This window comes from Carettochelys insculpta, chromosome 31 (assembly GCF_033958435.1).
Source record: "Carettochelys insculpta isolate YL-2023 chromosome 31, ASM3395843v1, whole genome shotgun sequence".
Classification (NCBI taxonomy): domain Eukaryota; kingdom Metazoa; phylum Chordata; order Testudines; family Carettochelyidae; genus Carettochelys; species Carettochelys insculpta.
In genome coordinates this window covers 13,689,799-13,715,384 of record NC_134167.1, presented here as the reverse complement: position 1 = coordinate 13,715,384, position 25,586 = coordinate 13,689,799, and the positions used below count along the sequence as shown (strand labels likewise).

Sequence of the window (25,586 nt, the reverse complement as noted above, 5' to 3'; positions counted from 1 at the left end):
ACAGCGCCCCCTGCTGCGCCCCCCACATCACTCCCTGCAGCACAGCGACCCCTGCTGGGCTCCCCAGCTCCCTGCAGCGCAGCACCCCCTGCTGGGCCCCAACCTCACTCCCTGCAGCACAGCGTCCCCTGCTGGGGCCCCGCCTCCCTTTCTGCACCACAGAGCCCCCTACTGCGCCCCCCCAGCTCCCTGCAGCACAGCGCCCCCTGCTGGGCCGACACCTCACTCCCTGCAGCACAGTGCCCCCTGCTGGTCCCCCCAGCTCCCTGCAGCACAGCGCCCCCTGCTGGGCCCACTTGTCCCTCCCTGCAGCCCAGCGCCCCCGGCTGGGCCCCCGCCTCCCACCCTGCAGCACAGCACCCCCGGCTGGGCCCCAGCTCCCTGCAGCACAGCGCCCCCTGCTGGGCCCCCACGTCACTTCCCGCAGCACAGCGCCCCCTGCTGGGCCCCCACGTCACTTCCCGCAGCACAGCGCCCCCGGCTGGGCCCCCGCCTCCCTCCCTGCAGCACAGCGCCCCCTACTGGGCCCACACCTCGCTCCCTGCAGCGCAGCGCCCCCTGTTGGGCTCCCCAGCTCCCTGCAGCGCAGCACCCCCTGCTGGGCCCCAACCTCACTCCCTGCAACACAGCGCCCCCTGCTGGGCCTCCACCTCGCTCCCTGCAGCACAGCGCCCCCTGCTGGGGCCCCGCCTCCCTCTCTGCAGCACAGAGCCCCCTACTGGGCCCCCCAGCTCCCTGCAGCACAGCGCCCCCGGCTGGGCCCCTGCCTCGCTCCCTGCAGCACAGCGCCCCCTACTGGGCCCACACCTCGCTCCCTGCAGCGCAGCGCCCCCTGCTGGGCTCCCCAGCTCCCTGCAGCACAGCACCCCCTGCTGGGCCCCCACCTCCCTCCCTGCAGCGCAGCACCCCCTGCTGGGCCCCCCAGCTCCCTGCAGCACAGTGCCCCCCTGCTGGGCCCTCACGTCACTCCCTGCAGCACAGCGCCCCGGCTGGGCCCCAGCTCCCCAGCACAGCGCCCCCTGCTGTGCCCCCGCCTTGCTCCCTGCAGCGCAGTGCCCTCTACCGGGACCCCACATCACTCCCTGCAGCACAGCGCCCCCTGCTGCGCCCCCCACATCGCTCGCTGCAGCACAGCGTCCCCGGCTGGGCCCCAGCTCCCTGCAGCACAGCGCCCCCTGCTGGGGCCCCGCCTCCCTCCCTGCAGCACAGAGCCCCCTACTGGGCCCACACCTCGCTGCCTGCAGCGCAGCGCCCCCTGCTGGGCTCCCCAGCTCCCTGCAGCCCAGCGCCCCCTGCTGGGCCCCCCAGCTCCCTGCAGCACAGCGCCCCCTGCTGGGCCCCTGCCTCGCTCCCTGCAGCGCAGTGCCCCCTACTTGGTCCCCTCCTCCCTCCCTGCAGCCCAGCAACTCCTGCAGGGCCCCACCTCCCACCCTACAGCACAGCACCCCCTGCTGGCCCCCCAGCTCCCTGCAGCTCAGCGCCCCCTGCTGGGCCCCTACCTCGCTCCCTGCAGCACAGCGCCCCCTGCTGGGCCCCCACGTCACTCCCTGCAGCACAGCGCCCCTTGCTGGGCCCTCTCCTCCCTCCCTGCAGCCCATCGACCCCTGCAGGGCCCCACCTCCCACCCTACAGCACAGCGCCCCCTACTGGGCCTCCCAGCTCCCTGCAGCACAGCGCCCCCTGCTGGGGCCCCGCCTCCCTCTCTGCAGCAGAGAGCCCCCTACTGGGCCCCCCAGCTCCCTGCAGCACAGCACCCCCTGCTGGGCCCCCACGTCACTCCCCGCAGCACAGCGCCCCCTGCTGGGCCCCCGCCTCCCTCCTTGCAGCACAGCGCCCCCTACTGGGCCCACACCTCGCTCCCTGGAGCGCAGCACCCCCTGATGGGCCCCCCAGCTCCCTGCAGCACAGCGCCCCTGGCTGGGCCCCCGCCTCGCTCCCCGCAGCACAGCGCCCCCTACTGGGCCCCCGCCTCGCTCTCTGCAGCACAGCGCCCCCTACTGGGCCCACACCTCGTTCCCTGGAGCGCAGCACCCCCTGCTGGGCCCCCTAGCTCCTTGCAGCAGAGCGCCCCCTGCTGGGCCCCCACCTCGCTCCCTGCAGCGCAGTGCCCCCTACTTGGCCCACTCCTCCCTCCCTGCAGCCCAGCGACCCCTGCAGGGCCCCACCTCCCACCTGACAGCACAGCACTCACTGTTGGCCCCCCCAGCTCCCTGCAGCCCAGCGACCCCTGCAGGGCCCCACCTCCCACCCGACAGCACAGCACTCACTGTTGGCCCCCCCCAGCTCCCTGCAGCACAGCGCCCCCTGAGGGGCCCCCACCTCTCTCCCTGCAGCACAGCGCCCCCTGCTGGGCACCCCCAGCTCCCTGCAACACAGCGCCTCCCTTCTGGGCCCCCATGTCACTCCCTACAGCACAGCACCCCCTACTGGACCCCCACCTCGCTCCCTGCAGCACAGCACCCCCTGCTGGGCCCCCGCCTTGCTCCCTGCAGCGCAGTGCCCCCTACTGGGACCCCACATCACTCTCTGCAGCACAGCGCCCCCTGCTGCGCCCCCCACATCGCTCGCTGCAGCACAGCGCCCCCTGCTGCGCCCCCACGTCACTCCCTGCAGCACAGCGCCCCCGGCTGGGCCCCAGCTCCCTGCAGCACAGCGCCCCCTGCTGGGGCCCCGCCTCCCTCTCTGCAGCACAGCGCCCCCTGCTGCGCCCCCCACATCGCTCGCTGCAGCACAGCGCCCCCTGCTGGGCCCCCACGTCACTCCCCGCAGCACAGCGCCCCCGGCTGGGCCCCCGCCTCCCTCCCTGCAGCACAGCGCCCCCTACTGGGCCCACACCTCGCTCCCTGCAGCGCAGCGCCCCCTGCTGGGCTCCCCAGCTCCCTGCAGCACAGCGCCCCCTGCTGGGCCCCCACCTCGCTCCCTGCAGCGCAGTGCCCCCTACTTGGCCCCCTCCTCCCTCCCTGCAGCCCAGCGACCCCTGCAGGGCCCCACCTCCCACCCTACAGCACAGCACCCCCTGCTGGCCCCCCCAGCTCCCTGCAGCTCAGCACCCCCTGCTGGGCCCCCACATTGCTCCCTGCAGCACAGTGCCCCCTGCTGGGCCCACACTTCGCTCCGTGCATCGCAGCGCCCCCTGCTGGGCCCCCCAGCTCCCTGCTGCACAGCGCCCCCTACTGGGCCCACACCTCACTCCCTGCAGCACAGCGGCCCCTGCTGGGCCCTCTCCTCCCTCCCTGCAGCCCATCGACCCCTGCAGGGCCCCACCTCCCACCCTGCAGCACAGCGCCCCCTACTGGGCCTCCCAGCTCCCTGCAGCACAGCGCCCCCTGCTGGGGCCCCGCCTCCCTCTCTGCAGCAGAGAGCCCCCTACTGGGCCCCCCAGCTCCCTGCAGCACAGCACCACCTGCTGGGCCCCCACGTCACTCCCCGCAGCACAGCGCCCCCGGCTGGGCCCCCGCCTCACTCCCCACAGCCCAGCGACCCCTGCAGGGCCCCACCTCCCACCCGACAGCACAGCACTCCCTGTTGGCCCCCCCAGCTCCCTGCAGCACAGCGACCCCTGAGGGGCCCCCACCTCTCTCCCTGCAGCACAGCGCCCCCTGCCGGGCCCCCTCCTCGGAACTGCCCCTCCTGAGGCTACAGCGACTGCCCACCCTGGCCGAGCCTGTGCCCGCTCCCGGGGCAGTGCCCACCTCGTAGAGCAGGTATTCCTTCTTGATCCGATACTCCTCCAGGTCGCGGCCTCGGCCCCGTTTGTCTGGCAGGTTCCGCTGGTGCTCGCCCAGGTCATCGGTGAACTTGTCCATCCACATCTCATGGGCCTGGTGCTGCTCCTCCTGCCAGGACACAGGCTCAGGGCAGGGGTCTCCTTGGCCCCAGGGACCCCCAGACGCTGGGAGGGATGGGGATGACCACTGCAAGCAGCCAGGCCACTGGCCCTGGGCTGCATCCCCCAGGGGCTGAGCCAGGACACTGAGCTGCCCACCTCCCCAGCTGGGCATGGCTGAGGGCCGGGGGGGCACACGGCTGGGCGTGGCTGAGGTCGGTAGCGGGGTGCCCGGCTGGGTGTGGCTGAGGACCGGGGGGGCACACGGCTGGGCGTGGCTGAGGTCGGTGGCGGGGTGCCTGGCTGGGCGTGGCTAAAGGCTCGGGGGTCCCACGGCTGGGCGTGGCTGAGGGCCGGGGGGGCACACGGCTGGGCGTGGCTGAGGTCGGTAGCAGGGCGCATGGCTGGGAGCAACTGAGGGCCCAGTGGGCACATGGCAGGGAGGGGCTGAGGGTCAGCCTTGTCCGGAGCCCGGGGTGGGGGCCTGGGGCTCACCAGGGAGCTGCGGCACTGTGCCGTGGGCAGGACGGGCCGGACGAACTTGCTCCGGGAGCCCACGGCCGCTGGGAAGGGTGGGGAGGAGAACATGGCGGCCACCAGGTTGATGCGGGAGATCCAGGAGTTCATCTCCTCGGCGCTCCTAGGGAGGAGAGAGGCGGAGATCTGGGGGGCTGGGGGAGGCAGCAGCCCTGCACCAGGCCCCACCTGTGTTCAGCTCCCACGCAGGGATGGCAGGGGCTGCAGGTTGGGTGAGGGGCGGTGGCAGAACAGGCAACGGGGGCAGGAGACCCCAGAGTGCGGGTGCCAAGGGGTGGGAGCAGCGTGGCCAGGCAGAGGGAGAGGTCGCGTGGCTGCGACACGGGGGCAGCACGGCTCAGTGAGGGGGTGGTGTGCCCAGGGGAGGGGACGACGTGGCCTTGGGAAGGGGGCGGCGTGGCCAGGGGAGGAGGTGGTGTGGCCAGTGGTGGGGGCAGTGTGGCCGGGGTGGGGGCAGCAAGGCCGGGGGTGGCAGCGGTGTGGTCAGGGGAGGGGGCAGCGTGGCCGGGCTGGGGGCAGTGTGGCCAGTGTGGGGGCAGCATGGCCAGGTGTGGTGGCAGTGTGGTCAGGGGAGGGGGCGGCGTGGCTGGGGAGGAGGTGGCATGGCCAGCGGTGGGGGTGGGGTGGCCTTGGGGAGGGGACGGTGTGGCCGGGGTGGGGGCAGTGTGGCCGGGGTGGGGGCAGTGTGGCCAGGGGTGGCGGCGGTGTGGTCGGGGAGGGGGCGGCGTGGCCGGGGAGGAGGTGGCGTGGCCAGCGGTGGGGGTGGGGTGGCCTTGGGGAGGGGACAATGTGGCCACAAGTGATGGTGGCTTGGCCATGAGTGGGGAGGCGGTGTGGCGGGGGGGTAGGTGTGGAGTGGCCGGTGTAGGGGTGGTGTGGCCAGTGGTGGGGGTGGCGTGGCTGGGGGCGAGGGCGGCGTGGCCGGGGTGGTGGCGGCGGCATGGCCACTGTGGTGGCGGCGGCGGCGTGGCCGGGGAGGGGCGGTGTGGCCAGGGGGGGCGGCGGCATGGCCAGGGGAGGGGCAGTGTGGCCGGGGTGGTGGCAGCGTGGCCAGGGGAGGGGCGGCGTGGCCGGGGTGGTGGTGGCGTGGCCAGGGGAGGGGCGGCGTGGCCGGGGTGGTGGCGGCGTGGCCAGGGGAGGGGCGGTGTGGCCGGGGGGGCGGCGGCGTGGCCGGGGAGGGGCGGTGTGGCCGGGGTGGTGGTGGCATGGCCAGGGGAGGGGCGGCGTGGCGGCGGCGTGGCTGGGGTTGTGGCGGCATGGCCAGGGGAGGGGCGGCGTGGCCGGGGTGGTGGCAGCGTGGCCAGGGGAGGGGCGGCGTGGCCGGGGTGGTGGCGGCGTGGCCAGGGGAGGGGCGGCGTGGCCGGGGTGGTGGTGGCGTGGCCAGGGGAGGGGCAGCGTGGCCGGGGTGGTGGCGGCGTGGCCAGGGGAGGGGCGGTGTGGCCGGGGTGGTGGTGGCGTGGCCAGGGGAGGGGCGGCGTGGCGGCGGCGTGGCTGGGGTGGTGGCGGCATGGCCAGGGGAGGGGCGGCGTGGCCGGGGTGGTGGCAGCGTGGCCAGGGGAGGGGCGGCGTGGCCGGGGTGGTGGCGGCGTGGCCAGGGGAGGGGCGGCGTGGCCGGGGTGGTGGCAGCGTGGCCAGGGGAGGGGCGGCGTGGCCAGGGTGGTGGCGGCGTGGCCAGGGGAGGGGCGGCGTGGCCGCGGTGGTGGCGGCATGGCCAGGGGAGGGGCGGTGTGGCCGGGGTGGTGGTGGCGTGGCCAGGGGAGGGGCGGCGTGGCGGCGGCGTGGCTGGGGTGGTGGCGGCATGGCCAGGGGAGGGGCGGCGTGGCCGGGGTGGTGGCAGCGTGGCCAGGGGAGGGGCGGCGTGGCTGGGGTGGTGGCGGCATGGCCAGGGGAGGGGCGGTGTGGCCGGGGTGGTGGCGGCGTGGCGGCGGCGTGGCCGGGGGTGGCGGCGGTGTGGCCAGGGGAGGGCCGGCGTGGCCGGGGTGGTGGTGGCGTGGCCAGGGGAGGGGCAGCGTGGCGGCGGCGTGGCTGGGGTGGTGGCGCCGTGGCCGGGGCACTCACATCGCCTGGAAGAGGACGATCCGCCAGTCAGCCGTCTGCAGGCGGAAGACGTGGGGGCGCTTGTGGTACTTGTAGGCTCTCTCCGCCAGCGCATGGTGCACCCCAATCGGCTCCTCCGTCCCCCCCGCCTCCACCTGGCTCTCATCCTGCGGGGGCACCGGGCATGAGACCCAAGCCCTGCCTGGAGCCCGGGCCCCGGGGCGTAGGATCCAGATCCCCCCAGCCCTGGCCCTGCTCCCCCACACCCGGTGCTTGCCCCTCCGTGCCCCGTGCTGCAGCCCTGCTCTGCCCGCCCGCCCAGAAGCAGAGCTGGGGCTTGTAAGCTCCCGAAGCTGCCACATGGCGGGAGCACTGGAGACAAGGCGAGCCCCAGCGCCCTGCCCCCCCGCCCCCGGCAGGAGCGCCCCGTGGGCCGGGCATGGGCCCCGGCCGGTGTTTCTATCCCCGCCTTGCCATGATCAGCTGGGGGAGGTGCCCCCTTTGCTCACCCAGCTCCTGCCCTGTGTGCCCTGCCAGGGACCTGCCCCCAGGCTGTGCACAGACACCCCAATGCATGTGTAGGGCCCCACGGCCCTGCCCCCGCCCGTGCTCCCAGCCCTACCTGAGCGGGCGCGTTACCTTGAGGAAGTAGAGCACCATCCCCTTGAGCACCGTGTGGAAGGTTTTCCAGCCTCGCTTCCCCCAGGGCGCTGCAAGGGCAAAGGTGGGGGCGGCTGAGACCTCAGGATGCACCCCATGCTGGTTGCCAGGCAACAGATGTATTTCCTGCCCCTCAACGCTGGTTGCCAGGCACTGAGCGTCACTCCTCCATGCTGGTTGCCAAGCAACAGGTGTCCTGTCCCTGTCCCCCATTCCCCGTTCCTCGGCTGGTTGCCAGGCAACCAATGTCATCTCCCCCCCATTGCCAGGCAATGGCTGTCACCGCCCATACTGGTTGCTAGGCAACAGATGCATTTCCCTCCCCTTGATGCTGGTTGCCAGGCAAAGGGTGTCTCTCCTCCATGCTGGTTGCCAGGCAACAGGTGTCCCATCCCCGTCCCCCTTTGTCCACTGGCTGCCTGGCAATGGATGTCACTGCTTCACCCCCTCCCGCTGCTTGCCACGGTGACGGGTGACACTCACTTTTCTTGCCATCAGCTTCGGCGTGCACCTTGCGGGCGAGCAGCCCCTGCTTGTACGTGGCAGCCTTGGCGTCGTGGGTCAGGGTCAGGAAGGGGTTGCTTTTCTTCCGGCTGGAGGGGGTGCTGGGTGGCCGGGGTGGGAGGCCGCTGACCAGCTCCTCCTCATCCCTGCAGGGGAGCCACAGAGCCCCGCATCATGGGTCTGGCTGGCAGGCTGCTCCCCCACCCCAGGTCAGGATGGGACAGGCTGTAGTGCCTTGCTGCCCTCCCTATGGCCAGAATGGAACAGGCTGTGGCTCCCCCTTTTTCCTCCCAATGGCACAGGCTGTGACTCTCCGTTATTCCCCCCGACCCGCCAAACATGGAACAGGCCGTGGCTCCTCCTTACCCCCCTCGCCAAGCATGGAACAGGCCGTGGCTCCTCCTTACGCCCCCCAATGGAACAGGCCGTGGCTCCTCCTTACCCCCCTTGCCAAGCATGGAACAGGCCGTGGCTCCTCCTTACCCCCCCAGTGGAACAGGCCGTGGCTCCTGTTCATCCACCCCCCCCCGGCCACGGTCAGCATGGAACGGCCCATGGCTCCCCCTTACACCCCCGTGGGCGGGAGGGCTGGGGCCGAGCCCGGGGGCTCCTGGCGGGTGGGATGGGGCAGGGTGCTTGCCAGGCACTGGGTACTCACACGGCCCACTCCAGCTTCTCATTGCGGATGGAATAGTACAGCGCCTGCCGGGACAGCAGCAGCAGTCAGGGGGGCCGCAGGGACCCCTCGGTTCTGCTCTGAGCACGGCTCTGCCCTCTGCAGCCAGGCTGCCCCCTGCAAGGAACACCCTGCCTGGCACCACGGGGGCCCCCCAGCTCAATCACCACCACCCCAGGGCCCCCGGCTCTCTGCCCAAGCGCACGGCAGGGCTGGGCCTGGCCTCCGCAATGAGCCCAGCTGCATTCTTTCCTTCCCCCATGGCTGGGGCCACACCGAGCCCCAGCACCCCCAGCCCCATGCAGCAGTGAGAGACGGGGTCCGAGGGTCAGCGATAGGTAGGGATGGACAGAGGGGGTGTGTGGGCATAGACAGATAGATAGATAGAAGGAGGGGGTGTGGGCATAGATAGATAGATGGGGTGGAATAGATAGATAGAGGTGGTGTGGGGATAGATAGATAGATGGGGGGTGGGGATAGATAGATAGATAGAGGGGGTGTGGGCATAGATAGAGAGATGGCTGTGTGGGGATAGATAGATAGACGGGGGTGTGTGGATAGATAGAGGGAGGGTGTGGGCATAGATAGATAGATGGCTGTGTGGGGATAGATAGATAGAGAGAGGGTGTGGGGATAGATAGATAGATGGCTGTGTGGGGATAGATAGATAGACAGGGGGTGTGGGGATGGATTGATAGAGGGAGGGTGTGGGCATAGATAGATAGATAGAGGGAGGGTGTGGGGATAGATAGATGGGGGTGTGGGGATAGATAGATAGATGGTGGGGTGTGGGCATAGATAGATAGATAAGTCTCTGGGACTGGATGAACAGATCTGAGCAGGGTGGACAGGCTGGTGGCTGACTGGCTGGCACAGGGTGGACACAGCTGGGTGGGTGTCTGGATCCACCCAGCCCCCAGCCGGTGTCCCGCCAGAGGCCCCCCGCCCCGGGCACCAGCTCGCCCGGCTGCCAGGCTCGGTACCTTGAGCTGCTCTTTGGGGAAGTTCTCTCCATCCCTCATGCCGTCCAGGTTGGTCACGAACTCGTGGCAGGTCATGCTGCGGCCGATGTTCTGCAGCCACAAGGGGGCGTTGGCGTGCCACGCACAAGGGAGGGGGCGCCACAGATCACGGTCAGAACCAGGCTGTGCCCGAGCAATGCCACCCAAAGCCCACGACTGCTGCACACACTCCCCCCGGGCATAGACAACGGAGCCCCAAAACCCCTACAGACTCAGAGCACAGTGCCCCCGCAGTCCCGGCCCCCGCCTGAAGGGAGCAGTACGGGGGCTATGACACACAGTTACACAGCGCTACATGCCGCCAGCAGGGGGCTGCACCCACTCAGGGCCATATCTGCTCCCCACGAGCGGAGGCCACAGGCACAGGCTGACGGAGGCCTTTGTAGGTCCAGGGGTCCACGTTTCCATCCCACGTCCCTGCCCCCCTCGCCTAGCCTAGCTTGGCTCCGAGGCCACAAGGGAGTGGGGGAGGAAGCATGAGCAGAACCCAGGAGTCCTGGGGCCAGTCTGTGCACAAAGTCGCTCTGATCTGGGGTGGGGGGACACCGTTGTCAGGGCTGACCTTTGCCCTGCACCAGGCCAGGACTCATGGCACAACTGATGCCGGGGCCCAGCCGGGCACGGGGGTGGCTGCTGGAACAGCAGGCAAAGGGGAGTCTGGGTCACTGAGCTGCCCAAGGCCCAGATCAGCCAAAGGCTAATGCGGGGGCTGGACGATGGACAGCTGGGGCAGGGCTCAGGGGAGCCTGGCAGCGAAGCGAAAGGCCAGTCACAACCAGTGGCCAGCTCCGGGTATCTCCCTCTGTAGCCGCCACGACCCGAGCAGCCCCTTGCACGCGCAAACATGAGCACACGCCTGGGCAAGCAGCCAGGCAGCTGCGTGTCCGCAAGTCCGTGCACAAACGCACTAACCGGGGGCCTGCTCGCCTGCCCGCCCGCCCACTAGCCACGTAATCAGTTCCCCTAGGGACCGACCACCACGGCCCCTCACGCCCAGCCGCCCGCCCCTCGAGGGGGGCTTTCTGCACAGCCCAGGCCTTGCCCACGAGGGCCCCTGCCGCCTGAGCCCTGCCCGCCATCAACGGGCCGAGCCCTCCTACCTCACCGCGCACAGACACCAAAGCACCATCGGATGGGAACCGCCTGGGAGGGCACAGCCATCTCCCAAGCCCATTGCTGCTCAGTGCCTGGCTGCACGGAATAGGCTCGCTCCGGGCCCCCACCCCCAGATGGCTCCCTGCAGCCAGCCGCCGCCCCCCAGAGCCAGCCGCCTAAGCCTGTGGCACTTACCTGCCCGTGCAGGTCCGTGTTGAGCAGCATGAGACTGCAGGTCAGAGTGTGCACGGCGTCTGGGGGCAGAGAGGGGGCGGGTCGTTAGCGCAGCGCTTAGCCGGGGCCCGGTGACTGAAGCCTGGAAACAGACTGCTCCGCTGGCACCTCTCTGGGCAAGACAGCGCAGCTCTGTGGCACGGCCCCCTCCCCAGGCCTCCAGCGCCCAGGGTATCTATTTGCCCCAAATATTGTGCCGGGGCCGTGGGAGGTGTCAGACCTGGGGGAAGCAGGGAGCGTGGGGAGGAAGGAGGGGGGAGCTCACCCGCCGAGGGGAAGGCGTCGGGGTTGCTGAGGTGGTAGCGCCTGGAGAAGTGGCCGAGGATCCGCTCCCGCTCCTGCGTCTCGCCCGTAAGGACAAGGACCTTGAGGAAGGACCTGCGGAGGAGAGGTGGCCCAGACTCACCGGCGGTGCTTGGACTGGCCGGCTCCCCCGCCCCACGCAGGCTGCTCCTCTGCTGCGGCTACTTTCCCTCCCCCATATTTGTACAGCTCCTAGCACCCTGCAGCCCCAGGGCTCTGCTCCCCACCCGCCGGAAGCAGTGCTGTTGTGCGGGCTGGGGGCATGGGAGCGTTCTCTGCCCCGGCTGTGCTGCGCCCTGAGACCCCAGGAGTTCCTAGCGCTGCCCCACGGCCCCTCCCTCCGCCCCCCTCCCCGCCGGGTTTTGGCCCCCGCTGCCCCCCGGCAGTGGCCTTACCTGAGCGCTCGGTCCAGAGTCTGCCCGCTGAACTGGAAGAAGGCGAGGTACTCCTCGGCCACCTGCCGGCTGAACTCGTTACTGGCAACCAACAGGGGTGGGTCAGAGCTGGGCACCCCCCAAGCGCCTGGCCAGCCAGCCCAGCCCTTCCCAGCCAGGGGCGCTGGGGGTGGGAGGGGGCAAGGCACTGGACTGGGGGAGGAGCCACAGATTCCAGCCCCGCCTCTTCCAGCAGAGACCTGCGGCTGCAGGGTGCTAGGGGCTGTACAAACATGGGGGAGCTCCCAGCAACTCCAGCCCGGCCTCTCCCAGACAAGGGGGCCTGGAGTTGCTGGGGGGCAGGGGCTGGCTGTCGGGGGGGCCCCTGGCCCCTTCCAGCCGAGGGACCTGGGGGCAGTGGGGCAGGGCACTGGCTCGGGGGAGGGGCCACAGATTCCAGCCCCGCCTCTCCCAGCGGAGACCTGCGACTGCAGGGTGCTAGGAGCTGTACAAAAATGGGGGGGGGGGCTCTCCCAGCAACTCCAACCTGGCCTCTCCCAGCCGAGGGCACCTGAGGTGGGAGTGGGGCAGGGGCTGGCTGTGGGTGGCCCTGGCCTGTCCCAGCCAAGGGGGCCTGGGGGCAGGGGGCAGGGCCGTCTGTGGGGCAGCTCCTGGTTATTCCCACCCTGCCCCCAGAGGGGGTGGGGCTCCAGCACACAGGCGTCCTTACTTCTTCCTGAGGTAGGAGGCCACTTGCGACCTCTTGAAGCCGTCCAGGTGATAGAGGCGTGCTGCCAGCCGCTGGGCTGCCCCCTCGTCTCCGGAGGCCCCGTTGGCCAGGATGGCCCCGTCGGGCTGTCCCTCTTCCAGGAGCCCTGGCTTCTCCCTGGCGTGCTCCTCCCCAGGACACCTGACAGGGCGGGGGACAGGGTGTCAGCGGCGGGGGGACTTCTCCCATCGCCCTGTGGCTGAGTCCGGCCCTGTCCTGCATGGGCCAGGCCCAGTTCTGCCCCTGGCAGAGCCCCAGGGACCTGGGCCGGGCTGTGAGTGGCACATGGGCCCCAGCACCGGCGTAAGGGGCGATTCCCACTGTGGCTTCAGCCACCTCTCAGCCCCAGAGCACCCAAGTGTTTCGGCTCCGAACTCCCCTGGCAATGGGGAGCCTAAAATACCTAGGGCTCAGCTCCCAGGGGGCTAAGAGCCCCACTGCATTGGGAGGGGCCCATTTTGGCTCCACCAGCCCTCTGCAGCTCTCCGCTAGTCCCCTGGGGACCCCCGGTTCTGGGCGGAGCCCCCGGCGTCGGCCACGCACCCAGCGTTCTCCCGGATTTACGAGGCAGGCGAGAGAAGCCTGCAGCCACCCTCACCTCATCGCCCCGGCCTGGCTTTGCACCCAGCCTGGTGTGCTGCCCCGGGGGAGGAATTCACAGCATGGTCCCCTCTGGCCAGCTCAGCTTGGGAGCAAAGCGGAACGGTTCTGGGCAAAGTCCTGCCCGGGACAATAACCCTAATGGTGCACAGCCCCTTCACCCGGCACCCTCCTGAGCCAGCAGCGTGGGGCCCCACCCCAGGCAGGAGTGGGGGTGACAGCACAGGGCGGGAGCGCCCGAGGGGAAGGAGAAAGCAAATCTCCCTGCCCCTGGGCTTGGTCACCTGCCCGAGCGCTGACTCAGCACCCAGCTGCTTGCCTGGCGTGTTAACCCCTGCTGGGAAGGGCTGGACCCCGCCAGAGCTCCTGCAGGAGATGGGGCCCAGGCATTGCCCACAGCGCCTGGATGGGTATTCCAACCGGACGGTCCCAGGGCAGCGCTGGGGCAGATCGGGCATTGCCAGCGGCGGGACGGGGCAGGCTGCGCTGGGCTCTCCTGGGGAGAAGGGGGCTGATGGTGCCGGCCGGGAGGAGCGGGTTGAATGCAGGGTGGTGAGCAGCTGGGCGGCCTGGCGTGACGGCCAGAGGCAGGCTAGCGAGGGAGGAGAGACAGCTGGCGGTGGAGGGTGCGGGGGAGCTCCCCATGCGCGCCTCCATGGCGCACCAGCCCCGGGGACCCCGGCGGGGCAATGCAGAGGGAGCTGCAGGCTTTGGGCAGAAGGCGGCCCCGTGGGCTGCCCGCCAACCTCGCAGGTGGCAAAGGGTTGGAGCTGCTGCTGCTGGGCGTCAGCATGTCCTCTGCGTGGCCTGGGGGGTTCCCACGCGCGGCCTGGAAGGGGGCCTCATGGGACCTGCTGCCTTCCCAGCACTCCCAGCGCTCTGCATGGAGCTCAGGCTGGGTCCTGGGTGTGATGGAGTGGGGGGGGTGCATGTGTGAGTCAGGCTGGATGTCTGAGGCAAGCAGCAGCTCCCAGTGGCTAAGGATGACCCTGGGGCTACAACTGGCAGGTAACACCTCTGCCTGAACAAAGAGGAGGGAGGAGCTGAGCTGGGTTTTGAATCAGGGGCGGCAGTTAGGAAGCGGGGGAAAGAGGAGCTGGAAGGCAGCCAGGAAGAGGAGGGGGAAGCTACACCCCAGAGGGGCACCCCTCGGGGTCTTCTCCCCAGGACGGGTTGGAAGGACTGTCTCTGGCTGCTGTGCTGTCGCTTCTGGGAGAAACTGGGTATCTGTTGCCTAATAAACCTTTTGTTGTACCTGCTGAGTGAGAGTCAATCCTGCCAGCAGACGGGGTGCAGTGCAGGGGGACCCCTGAACCCCATCACACTGGGTGACACCCCTATGGGGCCTGTCAGCGCTCAGGGCAGGGCCTGTCTGATCCTGGTCTGCACAGCGCCTGGGGCCATGGGATCTGGCCCGGGACAGCACTGCCTGGGCGCTGCCGTAATACACCTAATAATGTACAGCACCTGGCACTGCCTGGGCGCTGCCGTAATGCACCTAATAATGTACAGTGCCTGGCACTGCCGGACACTGCTGTAATACATCTAATAACGTACAGCACCTGGCACTGCTGGACGCTGCTGTAATACATCTAATAACGTACAGCGCCTGGCACTGCCTGGGCGCTGCTGTAATACATCTAATAATGTACAGCGCCTGGCACTGCCGGACACTGCTGTAATACACCTAATAATGTACAGCACCTGGCACTGCCGGACACTGCCGTAATACACCTAATACACCCTGCAGTACCCCATGCCATGGCTGGAATCAGTGGGGCACCAACCAACTAGAGTTAATGTCTCTTGAGAGCTGCTGGGAGCCACAGGCTCACTTTCACCACCCTGGAGGGCCAGGCCAGGGCAGCTGGCACCCGTCCCCCAGCCCGGCCCAGCAGGAGGGGACCCCAGCCATGGAGGCTGGGCAGAGCTGAGGGAGAGATGGAATCGGAGAGTGCCTGGAAGCTCAGCAGTGGCCAGAAGAAGCCCAGGGCTGTACCTAATAACGGGCAGCCGCTCCCAGTGACAGGCAGCAGGGCTGGAGCCCAGATGCCGTGGTGATGGGCACCGCCTTCGGGAAAGACAGATGCAGGAGGGAATTAGCAGCTTCGTAGGCAGTCGGGGAGCTTGCGGGGGCGCGTGAGGCGGATGGAGGGAGCGCTCAGGGCGGGGAGGACCTGACAGACGGGCAGACGGACGGGAGGATGGTGAGGTGGCAGGTCCCATTAGCTCCCACACCTGCCCTCGCACAGTGCTCACCAAATGGCTGCGAGCACTCGTCTTGGGTGTCCCGGCAGCGCAGAGCTCAGCTCAGCCTAGCACCTAACCACAGCCAGAGGATGTGGCTGCCAGAGACGTGCGACACCCCTGGCTCCCCAGGGCCCGACTCGCGAGCTGCTTACCGTGGGGTGAGCTCCGGCGTCTCCTCCTTCCCCTGCGCGGGCTCATCTCCCAGTAGGGGTGGTCCGTCGTCCAGCTCCTGCCCCTCTAACGCACTGCCCGGCTCCCCCTCCTCCAGGTCCAGTGACTCATGGGGTGACTCGGTCTTGGTATTTCCCCCCTGCGGGGAGGAAGCGCTCCGGGACGGTTCTGCCAGTGTGCCGGGGGGCACCGGGCTGCCACGGCCAGGGGCTGGCAGCCCCAAATCCGTCGCCTGGGGCTGAACCGGCTCCGCAGTGGGGTGCGTGGGGAGCGGGGGGCTGCAGCTGCTGCTGGCTGGAGCAGAACTTGTGGGGTGGGCCTCACAGGGGCTGGGATGCGCTGAGGTCGTCCCCTTCAAGCAGAGCCGAAATCACAGAGGTGCTGGAAGGTGAAAAGAGCAAGCCGCTCTCCCCAGGGTCCTCAGAGCCACCGAGACCTGCAGGGACAGCCAGTCACCAAGGACCCCCCGCCAGCCCCTGCCTGCGAATGGGACCAGACCTCAGCCCGCACCAGCCCCTGCCTGAAACATGGGACCAGACCCCAGACCCCACCAGTCCCTGCCTGCGACATGGGACCAGACCTCAGCCCCCGCCAGCCCCTGCCTGGGACATGGGACCAGACCCCAGCCCCCACCAGCCCCTGCCTGCAACAATGGACCAGACCCCAGCCCCCACCAGCCCTGCCTGAGACATGGGACCAGACCTCAGCCCCCGCCAGCCCCTGCCTGAGACATGGGACCAGACCCAGACCCCGCCAGCCCTGCCTGCGACATGGGACCAGACCCCAGCCCCTGCCAGCCCCTGCCTGAGACATGAGACCAGACCCCAGACCCGCCAGCCCTGCCTGCAACATGGGACCAGACCTCAGCCCCCGCCAGCCCCTGCCTGCGACATGGGACAGACCCCAGATCCCGCCAGCCCCTGCCTGAGACATGGGACCAGACCTCAGCCCCGCCAGACCCTGCTTGTGACATGGGACCAGACCTCAGCCCCCGCCAGACCCTGCCTGAGACATGGGACCAGACCCAGACCCCGCCAGCCCCTGCCTGCAACATGGGACCAGACCCCAGACCCCGCCAGCCCCTGCCTGTGCCATGGGACCAGACCTGCCAGTGTGCTGGGGGGCACCGGGCTGCCACGGCCAGGGCTGGCAGCCCCAAATCCGTCGCCTGGGGCTGAACTGGCTCCGCAGTGGGGGTGCGTGGGGACTGGGGAGCTGCAGCTGCTGCTGGCTGGAGCAGAACTTGTGGGGTGGGCCTCACAGGGGCTGGGATGCGCCGAGTCGTTCCCTTCCAGCAGAGCCGAAATCACAGAGGTGCTGGAAGGTGAACAGAGCAAGCCGCTCTCCGCAGGGTCCTCAGAGCCACCGAGACCTGCAGGGACAGCCAGTCACCAAGGACCCCCAGCCAGCCCCTGCCTGCAACATGGGACCAGACCCCCGCCCCGCGCCAGCCCCTGTCTGAAACATGGGACCAGACCCCAGACCCCACCAGCCCCTGCCTGCGAATGGGACCAGACCCCAGACCCCACCAGTCCCTGCCTGCGACATGGGACCAGACCTCAGCCCCCGCCAGCCCCTGCCTGCGACATGGGACCAGACCTCAGCCCCCGCCAGCCCCTGCCTGCAACATGGGACCAGACCTCAGCCCCTGCCAGCCCCTGCCTGCGACATGGGACCAGACCCCAGACCCCGCCAGCCCCTGCCTGCGACATGGGACCAGACCCCAGACCCCGCCAGCCCCTGCCTGCGACATGGGACCAGACCCCAGACCCCGCCAGCCCCTGCCTGAGACAGTGGACCAGACCCCAGACCCCGCCAGCCTCTGCCTGAGACATGGGACCAGACCTCAGCCCCCGCCAGCCCCTGCCTGAGACATGGGACCAAAGCCCAGACCCCGCCAGCCCCTGCCTGTGCCATGGGACCAGACCCCAGCCCCTGCCAGCCCCTGCCTGCGACATGGGACCAGACCCCAGCCCCTGCCAGCCCCTGCCTGTGCCATGGGACCAGACCTGCCAGTGTGCTGGGGGGCACCGGGCTGCCACGGCCAGGGGCTGGCAGCCCCAAATCCGTCGCCTGGGGCTGAAACGGCTCCGCAGTGGGGTGCGTGGGGAGTGGGGAGCTGCAGCTGCTGCTGGCTGGAGCAGAACTTGTGGGGTGGGCCTCACAGGGGCTGGGATGCGCCGAGTCATCCCCTTCCAGCAGAGCCGAAATCACAGAGGTGCTGGAAGGTGAAAAGAGCAAGCCGCTCTCCGCAGGGTCCTCAGAGCCACCGAGACCTGCAGGGACAGCCAGTCACCAAGGACCCCAGCCAGCCCCTGCCTGCAACATGGGACCAGACCCCAGCCCGCGCCAGCCCCTGCCTGAAACATGGGACCAGACCCCAGACCCCACCAGCCCCTGCCTGCGAATGGGACCAGACCCCAGACCCCACCAGTCCCTGCCTGCGACATGGGACCAGACCTCAGCCCCCGCCAGCCCCTGCCTGAGACATGGGACCAGACCTCAGCCCCCGCCAGCCCCTGCCTGCAACATGGGACCAGACCCCAGTGGGTGCTGCGCAGGAGCTGGAGGCAGGAGGACAGAGGGGGAGAGGGGCAGGGCAGACTGGAGCTGGAGGCAGGAGGATGGGGGAGTGGGGCAGGGCAGATCTGGCTGGCAGCAGGACGACAGCGGGGGACCAAGGGCCACACAGATGGGAGGCCCCTTTCGGGGCACAGTCTGCCCCTCAATGGGGTCTCCGAGCCAGCCCGCCACCCCTACAGGCCAGGGAAGAGCAGTTGCAGAATGGCTGGGTCACCCAGCTCGTCCCAGAAAGGTCCCCGGGCTCACCTGACTCCTCGCTCTCCAGGAGAACCAGGGGGTGAGAGACGGCTCTGTCCACCAGCTGCTCCGGGGGCATGGCCTGGGGCCTGCAGAATAAGCAGAGACATGTCAGGAGGTCTGCAGGCACCCTGGGGCTGCTGGGAGCAGACCAGGGCGTGGGTGCCAGCTGGGAAGACAGGCAGGGGCCGCCCTGCCCCTGCCGGACACGGGACCATCTAGCCCTAGGCTCCCGGGTGTTAGGAAGAGACGCCCGATCTCCCCCGGAAAACACCGAGTGAGGGAAAATCCCGCCAGCCCCTGGTCTGCAGTACCAGTTCTTAACCCTCTGCCCTGGAAACAACGGGCACAGGCCATTCCAGCCCACGGCTCCTGGCCCCAGCCATGGCTGCAGACACAGCGACTGGCTCGGGCCCTGGTAGGAGGGCTTAACATGCCACGGAGGGTAAACCAGCCCCAACGGGCTGCTCAGCCTCTTTTGTCCTGATCTCCTGGGGCAGAGAGTTCCACAGGTTAACAGGGCACTGTGAGTGGCTTCCAGTCACTGCCTTTAACACTCATTGATGGTCCCCTGGCAGAGTGCTATGGGCTGGGTCAGGTCCGGCTGCTCTCCTCACGTCTCCCGGGCCATGTCGGAAACACGACAAACGTTTTCGGTGGGTTCCTCCTTGAACCGCATCTGCCCATGGGACCCCTTGCTCAATAGCCCTCGATGGGCGGGGCTCCCTGGACGGACTACGTCACCCACAGTGCACCGGCATGCATATGTGTCCCATGATGCCATGGGGTGGGTCACAGGTGAGACCACGGTGCATTGTGGGGGATGTAGTTCATCCAGGGAGGCCAGCCCATAGGGGAAAATGGGACATAGGGCACCTGGCACTACGGGGGCGCTTAGTCTGTGACAGGGCCCCAAAACGCTACCGTAATGCCTCTAATAGAGTGCCTGGTCCAGCAGGGTACTGCTGTGACAGGGCCCCGAACCGTTACCGTAATGCCTCTAATAGAGTGCCTGGTCCAGCAGGGTACTGCTGTGACAGGGCCCTGAACCGTTACCGTAATGCCTCTAATAGAGCACCTGGCCCAGCGGGGTGCTGCTGGGACAGGCCACCGAGGGGTTGCAGTACTAACTGCGCCCTGGTGAGACCCGCAGCATGCCTGTAGCCTGACAGCCCCTGCTGGGACAGGCCACCGAGGGGTTGCAGTACTAACTGCGCCCTGGTGAGACCCGCAGCATGCCTGTAGCCTGACAGCCCCTGCTGGGGCCAGGCGCTCCCCGGCTCAGAAGCAGGGCTCCGGCCAGAGCACCCCCAAAAGCAGTGCCAACCCTCCCAGCCCCTGCATTGCCCCAGCCCTGGTTGTGCCCCCGTGTGGCTGCCAGAAATGTGTCCCCCATTTGTATGCTTCCCCCCCAGCTCCCCCGCTAAGCCTGAGGCACCGGCCTGGCTGCCTCACCCCCAGCCAGCCCCGCGCTGGAGACTGGCCAGGCGCCAAGCCACCGGCTGCAAACAATCCACAGGAAGGCATGTGCTGAGCAGCGGCCCACTGGAGCCAGGCTCCAGCCACACACGCCCCAGCTCGGCTTTAAAAATAGAGCCCTGGGCAGAGGGCTCGGGGAGGGGCAGGGCTCCCTGGCCCCTCGTGTTTCCTGCCTCAGCGCCCGGCCCCTGGGGAGGGCCAAGCCCGGCCCGAGGGCTCAGCAGGCAGGAGCTGAGGGCAGAACCCAGCCCAGGCCATGTATCAGGGCTGCCCCCTCTGCCTCCCCGGGCCTGCTTTCCAGCTGCACTGCTTTGATGCCTGGGTCGCTCCGGATCCCCCGACACTCAGGCAGTGTAAACAGGCCGAAGGGCAAGTGAAAGTGGCTCCCGAGGCTGCCCGCGGGGCAGGGGCGGCCTCAGCTGGTGTGACGGCCATGGCTGTGGCAGCCTGCCCTGAGAATGTTCTCCGCCACCCAGGCCCACAGGGGGCAGATCGAGGGCATTTCTGGGGCTATTCTCTGCCCCCGTTGGAAGCCAAGAAAAGCAGCTCATGAGCTGGAGCAGCCCAGAGGTGGCTCTAAGTGACCCCAGGGGTCTTGGCAGGTCTCTGCGTAGCCCTAGGAAAGGGGAAGTGAAAGAGGGTCAACCAGGCCCTTAACCCCCATATTCCTCTACAGAGTAGCTGTGAAACTCCCTGCACTAAGCCCTGCTCTCCACTAAGCCCCACGCTGCATAAAGCCCCGCCCCCTAAGCCCTGCTCTGCACTAAGCCCTTCCCTGCACTAAGCCCCAGCCTCCACTAAGCCCCTCCTGGCACTAAGTCCCGCCCTCCATTAAGCTCCGCCCTCCAGCCTGCCCCCCCCCCCCCCCCCCCCCCCCCCCCCCCCCCCCCCCCCCCCCCCCCGCGAGGCAATCCCCATGGCTGGCTGCAGGGCAGGGGCTGATGAAAGACCACGCCTGGGCTTTGCACCCACACGGGCCGCTCACGTCTCACCTCCGGGTCCTCGGCCATGGGGCGGGCCCTGGCGATGTCCCCTTCCGTGATCAGCAAGGGGGCCCAGGAGCTACAGTGCAGGGTGTAGGTGGGCACCTCGGCCTCGGCGCCCGGCTCGGGCTCCGCGGTGGCCGTTGGGCCCCAGGGTGGGCCCTCGGGCGCCCCCTCCCCGGGAGCAGCGCTGCCCATCTCGCCCGCGCTCCAAAGGGGGCTGGACCCCGCCAGGCGCGGGCTGTCCTGGAAGAGCGGGTTGTCGTAGAAGAGATGGTCCTCTTCCTCCGCCGGCGACAAGCTCCCCTCCTCCTCCTCCTCCTCCTCCTCCTGCCTCCCCGGCCCGGCCTCTTGCCCCTCGTCGCTGTCATCCAGCGGCTCGCCGGCCTGCAAGCTCTGGGCCGCGGCCTCGGGAGCCGGGGGCCAGCTGCTTCGCTCCCCTTGCTTCTCCAGTTCCTCTTGCAGGTCCTGCACGCACAGCTGAGCCTGGAGGAACCCAGCCCAGAACAGCGCCTGGGGGTCCTTCTTCCCCTCGGCCCGGGCGTTCAGGTTCTCCACTTGCAGCACCTCTTCTGGAGGGGGCGGAAATTCCAGCGTGGGGACCTCCGAGGCCCAGGGGCTCCCCATCCCGCCGGCCAGCCCAGCCACGGAAGGGAATTCTTCCCCCGACCTCTCGTGCTCCCCGGTGGCCACGGGCAAGAAGCAGCTGCCAATGCTTGGGCCCGCTGGGCCCAGTGGGGTCCGGGCGTGCAGGGCACTGGCCCCGTGGGGGTAATTGTCCGAGAACACAATGGCATCCTGGACCCTGATGAGGCCTTCTGCAGGCCTGCAGCCCAGCGTGGTCACGGCGCAAGGCGTCAGGAGGTCCATGTGCTCGGTGCGGTCGGGAGGCCTGGCGGGATCCATGCCAGGAACAGGCAGTGAGGGGGGCAATGGGCCCGGCTGTGCTCCGGGAAGCTCTGGCTATGCCCAGGTGTGCTCTTCTGCCATCGTGTTTGCTCGGCGCCCGGCCGGCGGCTGGCTAGAGAGGCTTCCCTTGGCGCTCGGGCCTACCCTGCAGGAGAGGAAGGCAAGCAAACAAAACCAGCGGTTAATGTGTAATGAAGGGGCTGGCGGCGGGCACAGCCTGGGAGAGGACAGAGCAAGGGGCAAGGGGGGGGGTGAGGGTTTAGTCCCCTGGTTACTGATGTCCTGTAGTAGCACCGGGTGGTGCCTCAGTTTCCCCGGGCACAGCACCGGCACAGGGCGGGGAGGGGAGTTTGGGTGTGAGGACGTCTCACACGCAGACAATGGGGCTCCAGGCTCTTGGTAACCCAGGCGGCCAGGTGACCCCTTTCTTCCCCAGGACACAGGCCAAAGGCGGGAGGAGGGGCCTGGGGGGTTGAACTGGAACTGGGCTGGGGAGTGGGGCAGTCTGGGCTGGCTGGAGAGGGGGGAGGGGGCCAGGGGCAGAGCAGAGGGGCAATTTCTGGTGCTGTCAAGGGACCAGGCAGAGCCCGGTGGGAAATTTATTTTTAAAGGAAGCAATTCAGTCCCTTGCTGTGCCATCAGCTTGGATGACCTCAGATAGGTCACGGGCCCACTGCGTGCCTCAGTTTCCTCATCTGTACATGAGGGTGTTGATGCTGAGGCAAAGAGGTCAGAATTGCTGGCACTTAGAGGGCAGGCCAGGGCCTAGCCTGTGTGATTGGCAGACTGGAGTTCTGCTCCCAGCGCTGCACCTGTCCTTGGCCTTGCTCTGTGCCTCAGTTTTGCCGTTTGTAAAATGGGCATAATGAGACTGACTTGCTGTGATGGTCAGTCTTCCAGCACCTGCCATGCACTCGGAGCTGTACCACACAGGGAGAGAGGACAGCATGGACGCCACATACAAACACGCAGTGTATTTGGAGCGGCGCTGCCTGGCAGCTGAGCTAAGGGTGAGAGGCAGGCCCTGAGCAGCACATGGTCCTTGTGGGACCCTCTGTCTTCTCCTATCCCCTCCCCAGGGGACATTGTCTAGTGCTTCTGCAGCCCCCAGGGGTTTATAAGGCTCATGCTGTAACCACTGAGCTATTCTCATACACCCCAGCTGGAGGGGTCACCCCCACACTCATGGGGACCTAGGGTACCCCCTCCCACTGTAGGCCATGCCCCTGCAATGAGGCCTGGAGGGTGAATCTTGGGGGAGCAGAAGCAACCCCCTGCTGCTCCTGGGCCAGACCCCATCTCCCGGGTGCCTCCCGTTCATAGAACAGTTGGGGTGGCCGCCACAGGGCCCCCAACAGCACAGAGGTGTTAACACCGTAGCCTTATTTCCAGTCCAGCTTGGACTTCCAGCCCTGGGACCACGAGAGCCCTTCCTGGAGCGCAGAGCCCAGGATCCGCTCCAGACAGGCGTCACGTCCCCCCGAATCTTCTCCCCGCCCAGGCAAACACAGGGCTCCTGGAGCCGAGCGCCTGCAGCCGGCAGCCTGTGTTTCTGGGGGTGGTGCCCATCAGCACACAGCTTGGCGCGCACAACAATATTTATTCCACACCAGGGGGAAAATTAGGGGCACCATTGGGCAGGACCCCGGACCCCAGCAGCGCTCACATCCATGCGGCACACACCGAGAAAATCACTCCTTCTACACGTGCTCCCACTTTATGCTTTAACCCCACCCCCCAAGCGCCAGGTGCTGTACAAACGCTGGGCCCCGGAAGTCGGCAGAGCTCTCCCATCCCTGAAGCTAGCACCCCTCCTAGTGTCCGCCTTTCCTGCCCGAGCTAGCTATGGAGCAAAGCACAGAAGGGCCAGGCGCCAGGGCTCCGATGCTGGCAGCCAGAGCCAAGCAGCAAAGCCCACGGCGGAAGCGTCTCACCCTCAGCCGTGCTACTTCCGGTGCCTGCATGATGCAGGTGAAGTCACAGCTGGCGCTTCTACCCAGAGACCCGTAGGCCCAGAGGCACACAGGAACAAGCCCCGTGGCTGAGTGCTCCAGCCTGCGGCTCCGGACCTGGCTGCCAAAGCCACAGAGGCTGTTCTCAGCACTGGTGCTTTGGTTGTCCTTCCCTAAGGCTGAGCCTGGAGCCCTCAGAGTCAGGGGCTGTACAAACATCCAGCACCTGGGCACCCATGTGGAACAGCCCCCCACCCGAGTGCCAGGTGCTGTACAAACACGGCGTGCCAAGGCCCCTCACGGAACAGCCCCCCACCTGTGTGCCAGGTGCTGTACAAACACAGCTCACCAGGCCCCTCACAGAACAGCCCCCCCCACGTGCTAGGTGCTGTACAAACATCAAGTGCTGGGCCCCCCAGATGAGACTGCAGCCTCAGCTCCTGGAGTCATGGGAGCGCCTTAGAATCACCGCGTTCACAGACCTGGCGCAGCCACAGCCTCCAGGCTCTGCAGGGGACTGTGGGTGGGGTACATAGATAGATGGGGGGCATGGATAGATACTAGGTCTATCTATCTCCAAACAACCCCAGCTTCTGGTAAGGGCTACCCTGCGTCTGCAGGGCTCTCTCCAGGTGCCCCTGGACCCAATTTCCCAGGTTCTGGCTTCTGCTACCCTCTGTGAGCACCTCACCATGAGTGCCTGGCCTCGAGTGCATCCGTGTCCGGCTGGCTGGCTGCAGCAGGGTCTGGGGGTCTGCAAGGGGAGGTGTCTGGGCATCTCTGGGCCTGGGTGCCTGTCAGTGGCGGTGTCTGTCTGTGAACGGTGTCTGGATGTTTCTGTGTCTGTGCAGGTGTCTGGGTCTGTCTGTCTGTCTGTGGAGGTGTCCGGCTGTTTCTGTGTCTGTGGAGGTGTCTGGGTCTGTCTGTCTGTCTGAGGAGGTGTCTGGGTGTTTCTGTCTGTGTGTCTGTCTGTGGAGAGTTCTGGGTGTCTCTGCATCTGCGCCTGTCAGCGGCTGGGGGCTCTGGGTCCGTCTGTCAGTGCAGGTCTCTGCAGGTTGGCGTCTGGGTGTCTCTGGGTCTGGGTGTCTGTAGAGGTGTCCGCATGTCCGCGTCTGTGTGTCCGGCAGTGGCGGTGTCTGCATGGCTGGGCGTCGCTGGAGTAATCCGGGCATCTCTGGGTCCGGATGCCTGTTAGTGGACGTGTCTGTGTGTCTCTGCTGTCAGCAGAGGGGTCTGCCTGTCTGGGTCTCTGCTTCCATGGCTGTGCGCACACAGCGGCTGGGAGCCGGCCGTGGCAGAGCCCTACGCCAGCTGGGGCTCAGGCCAGGGGGCAGAGACAGGGGCCAGTCACCCGAGAGGCTAACCTAGGCCGCCTGGTGCCATGACAGCCCCCCTCTACTGACCGCTGAGCTAGGGTGCGGCTGGGCACCTCGCCGTGGGGCAGGCTGGCTGGCTGTCCGCCTCGGCCTGGGCTGTCTTGCCCAGGCACCCGCCCGGCTGGGCAGGACCAACAGGGAACAAATACCCCATTCATTGGCAGGGGCACGGCTACGCCAGCCTCCTCCCACCCTTCCTGAGCTGTGCCACGGCTGTAAGCCCTGGGGGGGCAGTGCCCGGGGGGGTCCCAGAGCCCTCCGGAGCCTCTCCCCGCACCGTTCCCTGCTGGGTTCCCCGCAACTGGCTCCTGGCACCCCCCCGCCACGCTCCTGCCAGGACTTCCCTCCCTGGCGCCGTCCCCAGCCTGCTCCCGCTGGCTCGCAGCCCAGCAGCCCCCACCCGAGGCACCTACCAGGGCTCCGCTCTGCGCTGGGGTGCCGGCCGGCCCCTGCCCGGGTGTGGGGGGGGCCAGGCCGGCTCTCTCCTCCTCCTCTGCTTGCGTTCGGCTGTCACTTGCCTGCCCACTTCCTGCCCACGGGGTTTGGAAACAGGGGGGCCCCCCCAGGCTGGCCGGTGCTGCAGGCTGAACAGCTGGGGCGCACCCCCTCTGCCCCCCAGGGCCAAGCCTGCAGCCTGGGGCAGGGCTGGGGGGGAACCCGGGCCGGGGGGGCGCCGTTCTGCTTGGCACTCTGCTGACACACGCTTTCTCAGCCGCTTCCGGTGTGCTGGTTACAGAACAGAAGCAGGGGGCAGGGGGGTCCTGGCCCTCCCCGGGGGGGGTCGCAAGGTGGGACCAGCTCAGGAAGTTCCTGCTTCGGGGGTCAGCCCCCCCCCGCCCCGGCTCAGGGACCAGAAATCCCGCCCCCCACCCCCCCAAAAATGACAACGTTAAAAGAAGATTCAATCTGGGGTCGGCGGGGGTGGGGGGATCCCCTCCGCCCTGCCAGCCATGGGAGAAGGGGAGCGAGCCAGGGACCCCCCCATGCCGGGTGCAGCTCGGCCGAGGGC

General features: G+C 68.3%; 1 protein-coding gene across 1 annotated transcript in view; it reads right to left on the bottom strand.

Annotated features, from left to right (window-relative positions):
* The window catches only part of LOC142004324 (PH and SEC7 domain-containing protein 4-like), a 32,356-nt gene extending 7,221 nt beyond the window's left edge, over positions 1–25,135 (bottom strand). Inside the window, exons 1-16 of the mRNA XM_074981906.1 lie at positions 24,991–25,135; positions 20,350–21,394; positions 17,888–17,960; positions 17,219–17,334; positions 15,040–15,377; positions 11,999–12,178; positions 11,290–11,370; positions 10,857–10,969; positions 10,553–10,611; positions 9,224–9,313; positions 8,223–8,266; positions 7,544–7,710; positions 7,040–7,110; positions 6,422–6,567; positions 4,322–4,466; positions 3,693–3,836 (exon numbers count right to left, since the gene is read on the bottom strand). Coding sequence (XP_074838007.1) covers positions 3,693–3,836; positions 4,322–4,466; positions 6,422–6,567; positions 7,040–7,110; positions 7,544–7,710; positions 8,223–8,266; positions 9,224–9,313; positions 10,553–10,611; positions 10,857–10,969; positions 11,290–11,370; positions 11,999–12,178; positions 15,040–15,377; positions 17,219–17,334; positions 17,888–17,960; positions 20,350–21,246 — 2,664 coding nt within the window. The 5' untranslated portion in view covers positions 21,247–21,394; positions 24,991–25,135. The remainder of the gene's footprint in view (positions 1–3,692; positions 3,837–4,321; positions 4,467–6,421; positions 6,568–7,039; positions 7,111–7,543; positions 7,711–8,222; positions 8,267–9,223; positions 9,314–10,552; positions 10,612–10,856; positions 10,970–11,289; positions 11,371–11,998; positions 12,179–15,039; positions 15,378–17,218; positions 17,335–17,887; positions 17,961–20,349; positions 21,395–24,990) is intronic.
* Positions 25,136–25,586: the final 451 nt, after the last annotated feature.